This window comes from Medicago truncatula, chromosome 2 (genome assembly GCF_003473485.1).
Source record: "Medicago truncatula cultivar Jemalong A17 chromosome 2, MtrunA17r5.0-ANR, whole genome shotgun sequence".
Lineage (NCBI taxonomy): Eukaryota > Viridiplantae > Streptophyta > Magnoliopsida > Fabales > Fabaceae > Medicago > Medicago truncatula.
The window spans coordinates 44,667,437-44,683,550 of record NC_053043.1 but is presented as its reverse complement, the minus strand read 5'-3'; the positions used below and the strand labels follow the sequence as shown (position 1 = coordinate 44,683,550).

General features: G+C 29.8%; 1 protein-coding gene and 1 non-coding gene across 2 annotated transcripts; both read right to left on the bottom strand.

Moving 5' to 3' along the window:
- Positions 1 to 319: 319 nt before the first annotated feature.
- Positions 320 to 5,883, bottom strand: LOC25487667 (transcription factor bHLH162). Its single transcript, XM_024775723.2, has 4 exons — positions 5,649 to 5,883; positions 3,294 to 3,641; positions 2,131 to 2,277; positions 320 to 517 (listed from the first exon to the last, which is right to left on the bottom strand). Exons 1-4 carry the CDS (start codon positions 5,784 to 5,786, stop codon positions 320 to 322), a joined length of 831 nt encoding a protein of 276 aa, XP_024631491.2. The 5' UTR covers positions 5,787 to 5,883.
- Positions 5,884 to 15,838: 9,955 nt separating this feature from the next.
- Positions 15,839 to 15,909, bottom strand: TRNAG-GCC (transfer RNA glycine (anticodon GCC)). Its single transcript has one exon. It is a non-coding gene; the product is annotated as a tRNA-Gly (tRNA).
- Between the last annotated feature and the right edge of the window lie 205 nt (positions 15,910 to 16,114).

Sequence of the window (16,114 nt, the reverse complement as noted above, 5' to 3'; positions counted from 1 at the left end):
TGTTGAGGTGGAGTGGAGACTGGTATTGAGTGTTGTAGGGTTGGTATGTGGAGTGATTTGACATGGAAATTGATAGAGATCTTGCTTAATTGGTCCTTGCAGCAGAGCTTGACCCGAGTTCAAGTATTTCACAATAAAACAATTATTAGTTTTGCATAGTTTGGAAACTAAAAGCAAATTTGATTTCATATTCGGTACACATAACACTTGATTGAGGTGAAGTGATTTGTGTTTTGTGTTCAAAGTTGTGTGACCTATGTGAGTCATCACCAACTAAGACTTTGTCTGAGCCGGGGTAGGAATTAGCCAAAGTGAGATGCTAAAAATCTTGAGCAATGTGATGAGATGCCCCTCTGTCAATGATCCAGTTAGGATGATGTGGTGCATATTGGCGAGCAGCTGTGTTAGCTTCTGTTTTGCCTCCATTTCTCTTAGGATAACCCTTGATTTTGAAGCAATTTCTTGCAGTATGATTAGGTCTGTTTTGGCTGATGTTGTTGGCCGCAGGATCTTGTTGCTGCATTTGCAGTAACAACTAGAGAATATATATGACATAGTTGGTTCCTCACGATGCAGCAACCTATCAAAGTCCATGGGTTTCTCATGGAGTTCAGCAAATTCAATGGGACTTTCTCTACTTCGAAGAGCAACTGCAATCTCACATTATTCAGTTGTGAATAACCAAGCATGTTTAGCATTGGTGACAGTCCTGAGATGGGTAACAATTGTTGTAGCAAGATTTGCTATATTTACCCTCCTATAACACAAAGATTTCTATATACACCCTCCCTATAAAAAAATTGTTTTTCTTAATAATGTGTCAAAAAAATTATTATCGAAGAAATTAGCGATATTTTTTTGGGCCATTTGTTCCTAATAATGTGCGTCACTAATATTAAAAATATTGGTGATATTTATTATCCAAGAAATTGGGATAATTTTCATAACAAAACAAATTATATTTTAGTTGAAATGAGCCTAGGAAATTAATCTTAATCTTGTCTTTCTAAGGTTTCAAAAAAAATTATATCAATATTGTAATGTCAAATTTCTTGAATTGATTGAAAGGATTGCAAGATCATGCGAGACGCATTCATAATCATGAAACCGATGTGAGACGCATACATGATCATTTCGCATGTGCTATTATTCTCTTCTACGGTATTTTGTTTTGTTTTGGTGTCTATAAAGTATTTGATTTATTTTCAGATGTTGCCTAAAAAAAATATTTGGTAGTGAAAAGCGGAAGAAAAAAAGTAAAGAGCTAATAAAATCACAACAATGAGCTAAAAAACATTATGACGTATTATACAAGGGGCTCTTTTCTCATATTATGCCTAAGACCCGTAAAACTCTAGGAATGACCCTGCACTTGAAAAACAAATGCTGGCTAGATTCTTCATGTTTTCGGCACAAGCTATACATGGAGACCAAGCGGCAACCTCTAGCCCTTAAAGTTTCATTGGGAGGAACTATGTTGGACAATATATCATTACTCTCCAAACATTTTACTAAGAACTTCGATCAACATCTCTCATCATGAAGATTTACAATTGCACCTATTAAAATGTTTGAAGAGTAATGATATATTGTCCAATCATTTGATGACAATGTTTGTGACAACCTTATTTTCTCTCTTCTTATTATCAAAAAATAATAGAGGGAGAGAGAGAACAAATATCATTTCTCCTGTTTGAAATAGCTATTAGAAGGGAAAAGATACAAGTTGTTAACATTCATAAAAACGATTCCAACTCCGTTTTATTCTTACATTGAAAGATTTCCAAATACTACAAAAGTTTTCTTTTTGACGAATTCCATATACTACACATAAAATTCGTTAGAAGCACACATGGGTGACTATGAGCGTGGGCAGGAGGCACGGCTGTCTAGGACACCAATTTTTTAGAGACACCAAAAATCTATTAATTAAAAATATATTTTTAAAGAACCTTAATTATGAACTAATCTTTTGTTAAAAAAATCCAAAAAGAAAGACATTCAAATAATTAAAAAGTGAAAAACTTTATACATATTTCTTATCATATCAAGGGTTCTAAAAATCTTAAGACCGGCCCTTATATATATCTATGCTTCATCAAGGATTTATGGTAAACTCTTGGTTACTACAGAATGTAGAAGCTCCCAAGTCTCACTTCCAATTTCAAGATCCCACAATTGAGGATCTGTTTCCACATCGCTCATGGATCCGTCCACAAACGCTTTCAATCTCTTGCTTATTTTGGTTTCTCCAAATTGTAACAAAGATTGTGGAATCTACATTAAGAGTAATAATCAAATCAGAAAACAAACCATTCGCAATTAAGTTTCTCAATGTAATGTTGAAGGGTTAATTGATTCCTTTGCAAAATATTGTTAAGACTAAAGAATATATATATATATATACTCCCTCCGTGCTAAAATATAAGCACAAAATTATACCTCAAATCACTAAATGTTAGTTTTCTTAATAAGTGTGAATTATCGTTTTTTGTTTATAAATTAGGACGGAGGGAGTATATAGGGGGATGCTAACTTACTTCCACCTAAAAACATGAAGGAGTAAGTTAGCAAGGTTACTCCCACTTAATTTTTACTAAAAACCATCTTTTTTTTCCAAAACAACTTTAACTAATGGGTATAATTGTAATTGACATTGAATTTCATTTATTTTTTTAAATAAACAAATCATCTTTCTTGATGTTTGCCCACGTGAGATCATCTTTTTATCTAGTTCGACAAAGTTCAACTTATATCATCATTTTTTGCCCTTGGTTCGACACGGTATAGCTAGTTTCGTAAGGTTTTATATCACTAATTTTTATTCTTGTTTTTTAGAGAATCAACAAAGAAAAATTCATTTCACCAAAAAAATTAAAACAATGACAAAATCGATAGAATATATGAAGGAGGATGCATGGTGTCACGTTTTAAAATGCTTCAGTTCTTGTGATTTATTAGCATTTAGCACATCATGGTTAACGATGGAACAAAGATACAGCTGGCATACGAAGTTTCACAAAATTTAATAAACAAAACAGCTAGAGATGTTTTTAAAGCAAATTTACAAAATTAACCTTTAGATAATACTATTTCAAAATAGTAAACAATGTGTTTTTAGTAAAAACCAAGTGGGAGTAGGCTTGTTACCTTACTCCTTCATGTTTTTGGGTGAGAGTATATATATATATATATATATATATATATATATATATATATATATATATATATATATATATATATATATATATATGTTGTTTCACTTAAAATGTTATTTGCATGTGTATATATACCTGAGCAAGCACAGTATGAAGAAGTGAATCACCGGCCAAAGAAGAATTTGAAGAGATAACATCGACGTTCTCTTCATGCAGTATTCTCATAATTTCACAGAAAATAAAATGTTCATCAACCCCACATGTTACAATCACTTGTAGAGTGGGTCCTATTTCATGAATCTCTATTTTTGGCAACTCTATGCTTCCTTTCGCTCCATAAGAACTCGACCAGCCACCACGTGATCTCTTCTTGTTTCCCATTAAACTTTCTTTCTTCTCCTTTGCCAACTTTATATTTATCTCTAGGCTCTTTATATAGTTTATAGCCTCATCTACTTGATCAGGTAACGGTAACGCTAATTCCTGTATTAAATGAAAATAACACCAAATTAATATGTGTTATTCATGTCGGTCCAAGAGGTGATAGTGTCACTTAATTAGTTAATAATAAAAAGAGGTGTGCTTATGTCTATGTGATCAGCATACCTAAGTTGGTGGAAGTTTAGGACCAGGGTCGTTCCTATCTAATTGGAAGCTCTCGGCTCTTATGTAAAAATAGGTCTTTGATAAAATAAAAACATAATTTTTTAAAAGAGTAATTATCGATTTAAATTGAAAATAAGATCCTTAAAGATAAAAAAAAAAAAAAAGGTCATTATTGTAACTAACACATAAAAGATCAAGTTTTTAATTAATAATATAAAAATACAACTTTAAGCAAATATTTTTATCAATCTTTTAGGTTGTTATTTTTCTTAATTTGTACAAAGTCAAAAATAAAAGGTCTATAATGTTTTTTTTAGAGAATAATTATAATTTTTTTTCTTTCAAATAAAAAAAATTATAATATTTGTTGTTAGTGTTTTACTATTTTGTACGATAAGTATGGGTCAAAAATTACAAGAAATGCTCTAACAAAAATAAGGAGATATAAAGTTATATTGTATTTTTATTTGAAAATATATAATCCATATGTTAAGAAGAATTTATCTGAATTGAAGAGAGGATTGAGGATATATAGATGAACCTCAAATCAAAAAGCTCTCTCATAATAAAAAAAATAATTAATTAAAGAAGTAAAAAGGAAAAGAAAAATTAATTAAAGAAAAACATGAATCCAGGGTAAATTTAAAGAAGAACAAAGGAGAAGAAAAAAGGGAAAGAAAAATGAATTAAACAAAAATATGGGTTCTTCGAACCAAACCCAAGACCTAGGCAATGCCAGCACCCTTTTATACCGCTAAGCCGTCTCAGCAAGTATGATATTTGAATCACGACATTTGTATATATTAATTATTTACATGTATATATTATATAAAAAAAATATAAATATATCGTGTCCTCTAATTTTGGAGACTGAGTTCAGTATAGCTGGTTTGCACCTCCTAAGGGCTGGTCTTGGTTAGGACATTGCATTATATATGTAGGAGTTGAGGTTTGAATTTTGAATTTACGGTTTATATATTCAGCTTAAAATGATAAAATTATAATCATTAAGCTACTTGACAAAAAAAATGAACATATATGAATGTCATATAGGTACTCTACTGAGGATCGGTCCTAAGATTTTTGATATCCTGGACGAAAGAAAAATCTACTTATTTTTTGGTGCCCTAAGATTGTTGGTACTCTACTTTAGGTTATTTGTTGTAACCTAAGCAAACAAACAAAAATGAATGTCATATTGTACCCTTTTAATTATTCTAATATTTCTTCTTTAAAAAAAAAAATATATTCTAATATTTCTCGTTACATTTTTAATTAACCTTGTCAAAAAAAATGAACATATATGAATGTCATATTGTGCCAGGGCACCCAAAATGCCAATCAACTTTAGATTTTTGGTGTCCTAAAATTTTTGGTACTCTACTTTTGGTTATTTGTAACCTAAACAACAAAAAAATGAACATATATGAATGTCATATTGTGCCTTTTTTTTTTGTCAAGTATATTGTGCCATTTTAACTGTTCTAATATTTTTCTTTTTGTATTTTTTGTTGCACAATATTCATTTATAATGAAAGTTCTCTAAAAAAATATTTTCAATGAATTAATCAAAACAAATTAAAAAGAAATGTATCTATATTGTAATAACTACTAAATAAAAATAATAATTTCGGTGCTCAGGGCCACCCCTGACTCTACCTGTGGTATAATACACTCTAAGTGTAAAATGTTTTATATCAACAACAGTCCTAGCTAGCCAATACAACAAAGAGTTATGCAATGAATGCCGATTTTTTTTTTTTGTTCAAGCAATGAATGCCGATTTATTCCTCACATGAATATACATATATGAATATGAATGTGATGGAAATTAAACAGATACCCTTTGGTTTATAGAAAAGAAAAAAAAAACAAAGAAATCACCTTTTGATTATAGCTAGGGAGAAGAGAGTTGAGTTTAGAAAAGAGGATCTTCATTTGGTTTCTCCTATTTTTCTCAACAATCTTTCTTTCCACTTTGGTTGAAGAAGAAGGTCGACCTCCTTGTTGATTTTGATCCATTGAATTTTTGTTACAGCAAATAACCTAAAGTTGATTGGGATTTAGAATTGTAGTGAGAAGGTTATGATAAGGTGAAATGTTTATTTATTTATATAAATGCTTGTAACATATGATATGATATTTAGTAGATAGCTGGTTCATTCACAAATATTACATAAGAATGATGAGGTGTGTGTGATACATATAGCATTTATAAAGTAAGAGTTTGAGAGTGAAGTCAACATGAACATGTCACTATGTCACCTTCACAGCACCCATTTTGCATATATACATGAAAATCTTGAATTCACGTACACACTTGCCTTCTCTCTATTGTGTTGCGTGAGTGGATATTTGTTCTTTGCTGTAGCCACTTCATTTCTTCATCGTACAATAAGAACCAGCTAGGAACATTCTACGAAGGCATAATTTTAATAATTGTGCTACAAGTGATATTTGAATCATGTCCCCTGATATTTACACAATTAAGCTTTTATTAAAGAAGGGAAAAAAAAATCATTCCATTTGTCTTTTAAAGATGTGAAAACACATTGACCCTAAAAATAAATTGATGTGAGTGTTCATGTACGCGGTATGGGTCCTAATAGATGAGTGTTATTTGAACATCTTTTAATTGACAACTTATGGGGACAACCATAATTTGTAAAGAAAAAATAGGTATTTAATTTGCACGAAAATCAAAGCAATAGAGAGATAAAGTAAAAAATAATGTGAGTATGACAAAGAAAGTTGTAACAAAAGTTGTTACAAAATGAATGTTAAAATATCATTTCTCGTCCTAATAATACATGTCCGAATGAATTGGTGAGGTTGAAAGTTTTTAATGTGCCATCATTATCATATGATTACAAAATAGTATAGCTTTTAATGTGCCTCTGATACATAGTGCTTGGTAGTATACATGTTTTTTAAGTTTATTTTCATAATAATATTATTGTAAAAAAATATATAAGTTTATTCTACGAAGACAGATAAACTATTATAAGTTTATCCCCATCTTCTCTCCTGATTGTGGATTATGTTGTCATGTCTAAAGGAGATAGTACGATTTAGAAATTATTTTTCTCTTTCAAGTTCAATATCTTAGCCAATAAATTATGATTTAATTTTGATTTTTTTACGAGTGCGGTAGTCATATTTATGAATTTGTTTCTTAAAGTTATTGGTCAACCAAAAATGTATGTTAAAACTTGCCCACCTAGTTAATGAAGGTTGAAACAGTTAATAAGGAGTTTACCCGTATACCTAGTAAAAATATGGTTCATATTGAAAAAAATCAAGTTTCACATAAATTAAAGATAAAATTTGACTAGAGTTTGAGTGACACCCTTACCTTATAAGTCGGTTTTATAATGATGAATTAGACCTCAATATAAAAAATAAAAAATGATGTGATATAGAGTCTACCATTGCGGCTAATCGCCATTTATATCCATGCATCAAACCCAATACTATTTTGTGTGAGGTGATGTATTGAAAAAATTAAATTCAACTTAGATTAATAGTTAGGGTAAGCTTAACCTAAAAAACTTGATATATATAGTACAACTCTCACTAAGTTCATGAGGACTTTTTTAATGTGTAATTATATTTGATATCGTGGGATGAACCTTAAAGTTTCCTCTAATTATGATGAGTCTTTGTAAAACATGACTCACTTAAATTCATTAAAGGAGAAAGTAAAAAACTTGCCCACCTAAACCCGATGCCTTTAATAGATATTTTTTTAAGAAAGTAGAAACACCATTGCGTCCTAACAAAATAAATAAATATAAATGCATGCACGGTAAGAAGTGGAGTGGTGAATGATGTAGATGACACTATACGTAGATATATATACAGGGGAAATGGATAACATTTTCTAAAGTCAAATTATATGCAATGCAACAAAAAAACTAGCATACTCCATCATAAAGAGTATAATCACTTGAAACGAAACCACTCAAGAATTACACATTGTCTTCGTTGACAATCAAAGTTCAAAAGAACCCTAGAAGTGAGAAATGTCTCCCCTCTCTAAAAAGTTTTATCTTTTCTTTGTGTCAGTTTGGAATACTTATTTGTGGGTTTAATTTGCTCTCTTGTTGTTAAAATCACAATAATTTGTAATTATTTGATGTTTTGTTAGTTCTAGAGATACATTAAGACATTGATTGTAGCCTTTATTTTGATAGTGGAAGTTTTTGGTTGGACTAAGTCCCATAATTTTTATTAGGAGTTTTCCACATATAAAATTCTAATGTCTTCATTTACAGTTTTTACTCCTTTTTACTGTTGTTATGGTTGGTGTTGGTTGTGTCTTCTAATTTGGTAGTTCAGGTTCCATTAAAAAGCGATAAATTTAATGATTTCATATATTTTGTTTGCGCACTCTGGTGATCACAATTTGTTGGTTTATGGTTTATGTAAAGATTTTTAATATTTAAAAAAACAATTATTGAAAATTGAAACCAAAGACAATAAATGAAATGTTTATAATACTAAACCTAAATCTTGGTTGCTTCCAATTATGAAGCCTGGATACTCAAAATATAGAGACGTACTCGTATCCGATACCCATACTCCAGGGATATTCACTGATACATATCCACGAAATATTGGGATTAATTATTTTAAAATATTTTATAAGATACTCCACATATACACACTTATAAGATAGTTCACAAATTCATAGATATGCATTCTAGAAAAGATGAAAGGTAAAAAAGTGAGACAGAGTTGTGAAAATTTATTGAAGATATATCGATTCAATTTTAGATATATATCAGTATAATTGTTTCTCGTGAACCACTTAAAATTACACTTCTTGTGGATGAAGGTAACGCAAGAGAGGAGATTCAAAGAAGGTAATGAGAAACGAGGGAGGTGGTGGGATATGGTTTGGAGAAGATAATAAGGAAAAAGTAGCTTGTGAAACTTTCGTGGAAAGATTCTCGCTATAACTAGCAATATCGTTAAATTCGTTTTGTTGGGTCTTTTGCCGATTCAACAACATTACAAAGACTTTCCTTAAAAAAACAAAAAAACAACTTTACACTTCAAATACTTCAATAAGTCAACAACATATTCATCACATGAAAAACGTACCATGTTATGATCTTTCTAGGAAAGTATAGTATGCTAACATTAACATTTCTGTCTTTCACACTTTTTATTGCGCTAATGCGTAATAATTATTAATAATAATTTTTATAAAATTTTAATTAAAATTATATGTATAGATATTTTTCACCTTAATATGTAACAAACTATATTTATCTTTTTTAATGATATCAACAATATAACAAATATAATCTCTTAATAAAATATAACAAATATAATATAAAATCAATTTAGAATGAGAAACATGATATAAGTTCTTTTTCTTTTTTTGAATGACAATAACAATATAACATTTTCATAGACAAATATATATGATGAGTATAATTGGAAGTGAAAAAATCACCTCAAAACCATATATTTTCTTTATACATAGTATAGATAACGAAATAATCTATTTATATGTTTGTTTTTTAGCAACTATATGATGAAGTGTAGTTAAAGAAGGACGATTAAAACCTAACAATAATAAATAAGGGACTCCTCTAAAAAAAAGGGGGAAATCATTTAAGAATAAGCACACAAAAACAAATGAGCAATAGCTAACCTAACATAACCTATAAATTTTGAATTGAATATTACAAATAGAAAGGAAGTTGGGATGTCGTATAAAAAAACCCTAAACAATATTCAAGATGGAAATTACACTATAGATGAACATAATAATGTGAATCAAGCTTCAATGAGTTTTATATGCCGTCAGAAGTACATGAAAAACTACATTATTGGAGGAAATAATGCATAAACCTATAGATGCTCCAGAATAGTACTTGAAACTACATTATTGGATGAATAGTACCTAAACCTATGGATGTTCCAGATTTTTTCCCTCCGATCTCTAAATAGTTTTTTATAAATTAATTATTTATTTTTGTTCATTTTTTGTTTAGCATCAATGACAAGTATTATTCAATTAAAATATCAACAATTTTTACTATTACAAAAAAAAATCTATAACATATGGAAAAAAAAAGTATCATAACGGTACCAATAGTAAAATACATGTTTTTTTTACAGGGAATAATAAAATACATGTTACTAACTTAATAGTAACAATATCCCCGTGAGCTTAACTCAGTTGGTAGGGATATGGCATTTTATATGCAGGGGTCGGGGTTCGAACCCCGGACACTTCACTTATCTACAATTAAATTGTGTGAGCTCTAGCCATTAGACTACTTGACCGAAAAAAAAACTTAGTAGTAACAATTATATAGCTATGTCCCTTTAAAAAAATTATATACACATGCACACGTAGACGGTGGCTATTTGAACACTAAAGACGGTGGTTATATATCATACAAATTTGTCATGTATTGCTCTGTTTTATGTTGTTCTGCCTTCTATTCAGTATACCTGTGTATGTCATATTTTATGGCAGTGGTACTTCTTTCTAGCGATCAAATACACATTTACATATGACGAGGTTTAGATGGGGACTAAATTGGCCGATTTCTTCGTAGGAATTAAAAATTGATTTATTCATCTCAATAATCAAATTGAATTTCACAACTTTTCTCAAAAATTAAAATGATCTTCACTTCTTTTTTGTTAGTAGGAATTGAACTTGATAGTTGATATTAGGGATGGGAATAGGCTAAGCCGAGTTAGGCTTTGCAAGGCCTAAGTCTGACCTGCCATATTTTTTTAAAGCTTAAGTCTGGCCTGCGGCCTGTCATATGTCTACTTTTTAGACATGAGCTTTGCCTTCTGAAAGCCTAATATGACCTGCTAGTCTGTTTAAAAGCCTATATCTTATAAACATATTTAAATAAGCAATGTGATATAAGTTTAAATGGACTGGCGAACTAAAAGTTCAATCAGATTAAACTCTCTTTTGATAATCAACACGAAGTTTTAGGGAATTCGACTATATATTGTATCATATTTCTATTCTAGTTTAAAATAATACATTTATATATGCAAAAAATTAATGTATACCAAATAAAGCTTAAATTATTGAAAAAGATTACAAATTTATGTTTTAATTCAATGTACAAAATATAATAGGGTTAATTAAGTAAATTGTCCCTATAAATATTCAGAATTTTGATTTTAGTCCCTACAAAATAAAATCGTACTTTTTAGTCCCTATAAAATTTTCCATCAGCATTTTTAATCCTTATAAAAATTTTCCATCATAATTTTAGTCCTTGTCAAAAAATTTCATCAACATTTTTGGTCCCTAAAATGCTTAAGGAAAATGTCACAGGGACTAAAAAGTGTGATTTTATTTTGTATGGACTAAAAACAAAACTGTGAATATTTATAGGGACTAAAAACTTAATTAACCCAATATAATATAATAATAAATAATATTCTTCATATTACTTAAACAGACCGACCTAATAGGCTTAAGAGACTTTTTGAGAGGCCCTGTGGTCTGACCTTTTAAGCTAAATAGGCTTATAAAAAGCATAGGTCTTCTTTATTTAAAAAAAAAAAGTTTGGCCTGACCTGACTGTCGTATGCTAGGCCGTAAGCCCTTGTAGGCCGACCTGCCTATTCCCATCCCTAGTTAATACTTTAGAGTTTACAGCATTTACACACCAATTGCACCAAACAATTGTGCTACATACCATTGAATATTACACAAAATGGCATACGGGTGTCAAAACTCGTTTTTTAAATATTATTCGGTTTTTTTAGGTGATGAAATATAATTTATTATTATGCCTTACTTATTAAGTTATTAGAAACGCGGTCCAAATTTTGTGTCATTAAAAGTTTAATTTTAAATCAAGATTTTTTTTCATTCTTAGATATATTTGCCAAAATGACATACAAGGGCCAGTATGGCCCCAAATTTTCAAAAGAAACATAATGACTGATTACAATTCAAAAGAAGACTAAAGATTTCATAAAAAACAAAAGGACTAAAAATTAAATTGCTTTTCACGATTTTGGATGGAATATTATTGAATGTCTAAATGTCTATCATGTTGTCGTTTAAAATGTTAATGGACTTTTTTTTTGACGGAAAATGTTAATGGACTTTGTTATATATAAATAAATAAAAACCTAGTTTTGTATTATTTTTTTAAGTAGCCTAGGATTAGAAATTCACCTTTTTAATATGAATAAGTAGAGTATCTGACGTACGAACCATGTTCCATGCATATATTATGCAATGTGCATATCAGTTGAGTCAAACATACAATAACTAGTTTCAAACTTGTGAAGTTAAATATTTTTTTGAGACGGAACAAAAACAATTTTTTTCTCATTTGGATAGGTAAATTCGAATGGAACGCGCGTTATTTCTAGAAAAAATAGTAATTCAAATTTTGTCTGAAGATATATAAAGTTTGATCAACAATTATTTATTATATCCAATAAATAAGTTCATTAAGTTGACTTAACTACTTGAAAGTCATTCATTTGATTTTTAAAAGTAGCCCTTTTATTAGTTAAAACAAGGTTTAATTGCATGTTTTGTCAAGGTTTTAAGTTGGTTAATTATGTTTTAAAAATTTTAAATTGATCCAAAACGTTATTGATGTTGGCATAAGTTAATTAGTCTCCTCCACCCGTGGACACACATTTGAATAATTAAATAATAAAAAATATCACATCAAATTCAGATTTATTGAAACAATGGAAAAAAACTTTATTAAAAAAAAATAAAATCATATTCATCACAATCTTTCATATTCACCACCACCATGTAACAATTGATATTGATAATGTACTAAAATAGATAATTGGAAATTAACTATTCAATTAAGATAAAATTGATTGATTAGAACCCTCTCCGGTCCTATTTATAAGAAAAAGTTAACTTTTTAAATTCATTGAGTAATTAATGTACTTGGTATAGAATATAGACCAAATACATTATTTATGTAATGAATCAAAATAGTCAAATGTTTCTTATAAATAGGACCAAATGGAGTAAAAGAGAATAAAAGAGATAGGAGAAAACTAAGTCTAAGACTTAAGTCGTTACTCTACAAGAGAGTCCAAAGGGAGAGAGAAGAGAATCTTCATCAATTTTCTTCATGTCCACTATTGATCCTCATTTCACTTATGCACAACTCAAGGTTCCTTAATTTAGGATCACACGCCACTTGTCCATTTACCCCTACTAATTATGTTAGGGTCTTGCTAACTTGGGTCTTTAGGACACAAGATAAGAAACTAAAAGTATAAATTCAATATTGAAAATTGTGCATTCATAATTTTAAAAACTTAACTTTTCAATGCAACATTTATTTTTAAATTCTATTTTTAGATCTTTATATTTCATTTATGTTATGCCAAGTGTATTTCCACATGCTTCACTTTCATTAAGAAAACGAATGTAAAAATGAAGCCTTTATTGCAAACTAAACTGGTATCAAACCAGTGAACCGGTTATTCTCCAAAGACAAAGATGAAAGCTTAGCTTCGTAGCTAAAAATGAAGGTGAAAAACCTTCAAGCTGGTAATTAGAGCTTTTGTGTCTAACTAATGTGATTTTGATTATGTGTTTTGACTAATGTTGTTGAAGCAAAAACAATTGAAAATAGAAGGAAACTTTGAGATTTCGTTGTGTTTTTTTATTTTACAGGAAAATAGAGGTTTTAAATGGGCTGGTTCGGCCTGTCCCGAAAGGCCTGAATGATTAAATGGGTCGGTGTGGCCCAGCTCATATATAATTTGGCTGCATATTCTTGAGCCCGGCCCGAACTGTGTGGGCCATGGGCCAGCCCGGCCCGTTTTAGTTTTTTTTATTCACTCTTTTAATGTATTTTTTTATATATTAGTCACTCACAACTATCTTTTTGTTAAAATATAATTGGATGGTCATAGAATTGTAAATAATTTTTACATTGACATTGAATATTAATTAAACAATAGATTATTCATTCTATTGAATCAAATTAATAATTTTTAAATTTTAGAATTTGAAAACTTTGAGCTAAATTCATTCATTTTTATTAAGTTTACTTATTTAAATATTTTTTGTTAATAAACTTTAAATTAATTGATAATTTTTTAAAAAAAATATAGTGTTTTTTAACAACAACAAAAAATGGAAATATTGATAATGGGTCGGCCCGGCACTTTTTATATGGGTCAAATGGGTTTGGGCCAAAAAAAACCCTAGTACATTTTGGGCTAGTTTTTTGTGGTCCGCTCCATTTTTTACAGCTCTACAAGCAAGTAAAGCATTTTCCATTGTCTTAATCTGAAAATGATCTTAGTATCACCATTGTCGGGCACTCAATGTAGGTTAGATGATAGTAATCTATTGGATACTTTTTCTTCAAACCAATTTTCCAATGAAACAAGATTTTAATGGCTTCTATTTTGTTAATGTTTTCTTCATGGTGTTATGTTTTGATGTTTGAATCGAAGAAACAAGATTTGAAAGATAACCTTAACATCATGTTCTTGATTCAACAAGTTGAGGCTCAACATGTGACTGCAATCTTGGGTGGTACGCAATTGCAGCAATGATGGATGTTTGTGTCTTCAAGTACTATGATGTTTAAAAATTAAGGTGAAAAACTAATAGTATGAAGTTTGTTACGAGCTTCTAGTTTCTTTTTTAAAAAAATGGAACAGGTGGTTTTAGGCATGAAGAGAAGGAGAAAATGAAATAGGGAATGAGAATGGTTTGTTGAAGAAGTGAGGGGGGGGTGAATCTGTAGTCCCAACAAGTATTTTGGGACATAAGGTAGGAAAAAGGGGTCCTTTTTGCGCCACATTAATTAATTCTACAATTTATTAATCCACCACACAACATCAAAGAGAATTTAAACTAAGGTTAATCCAAAGTCCCTTCACTAAGGTTCAGTACTAAGTCGCTTCACTAATTAAATTGATAAATATTAATGGAGTTTTTTAGTGCTGCATTTTCTGCTTAGATGATGACTTTTTGATACTTTTCACATACAATTTTTGTGTGACAAGAGACAAGAGTTAAGGCCTCTGCAACGTTTTTGGATGCATTTCTTTTAGATGCATTTTTCATGTTCAATAATTGAAGTTGTGTCATGATTCAAATGAACAAGTGATTATATTTTTGTACGTAATTTTTAATGTAGACAAATTTTAATGTCAGTCAATTCAACACAAAAGATCATAATAAGCATACAAAATCTAAGGGGATGGAGAAGAAATTGGAATGAAGGGGGATGTGTTTGGACTCACGTATTCTGAAATGGAAGAAATTATTTTATGAATGCAACAAAACAAGTATATGAAGAAATTAGAACGAAGGGGATGTGTTTGGACTCACGTTCATGATTGAAAGAAATTGTTTTATGAATGTAACTCATAGATCCAAGAATATTTAGATGAAAGAAATTTAATGTAAAATTTTAATTGATATAAACCTATAATGTAAATTCATTAAGATTTAACACCTTAATATACAAAATTAAAAGTACTAAAACTTATCATGAGGTTGTAACGTAGGTCTCACCCAAAATCATAAGAATAATTGACACAATGGACTAACTTTTTAAAAAAAAAAAAAAAAAAAAACTAAATTAGCCAATCTAAATTAACATCGGAGAGAATCGAACACAAGACCTTAAGAAAGAGCACACTCCCAAATTTCAAATCAATACCATTAGACCAACCCAAGTGAGTTCATAATGGACTAAACGACGTCAATGTCAATACATAAAAAAATTAAAACAAGGGACCGTATAATTAAGTCTTAAAACTACGATTGAGATTTGTAAAATGATCTATTGAAAGTTCATACATTTATGAAATGAAATCATGGCTTGAAAAATGTAAAATTGCTCGTTCAACCTGTGTTCCATTCTCCAGCCTCTGCATGATCCTGTAAAACTGGGTCTCTAATGAAAAGAAATTAAAATCCGGTTGTTTTTCATTTTTCTAATAAGAAATAACAAATTCAAATATTAAAATCCATCTTGCTCCATTTCCAGATTCAACTAACACAAATGAAAGCGCGTAGGAACTAAAAAAGAAACCGAGCAAAAAATAAATGCACCAGCCGGGAATCGAACCCGGGTCTGTACCGTGGCAGGGTACTATTCTACCACTAGACCACTGGTGCTTGTTATTGTTAAAATTCATTTGTTTTATTATTTTACTTTGGTTCGTTTTTTGCGTCCAAATTTTACTCTTCAAAGTTATTATGAATTGAATTGCACACGTACGTTTTTATTTATTTTGGGCAACAAGAAAATGAACCTTCCCAGAATAATTTAGATAGAGCATGATTAAGACCCATTATACGTTTCATGACTAATCACAATTTG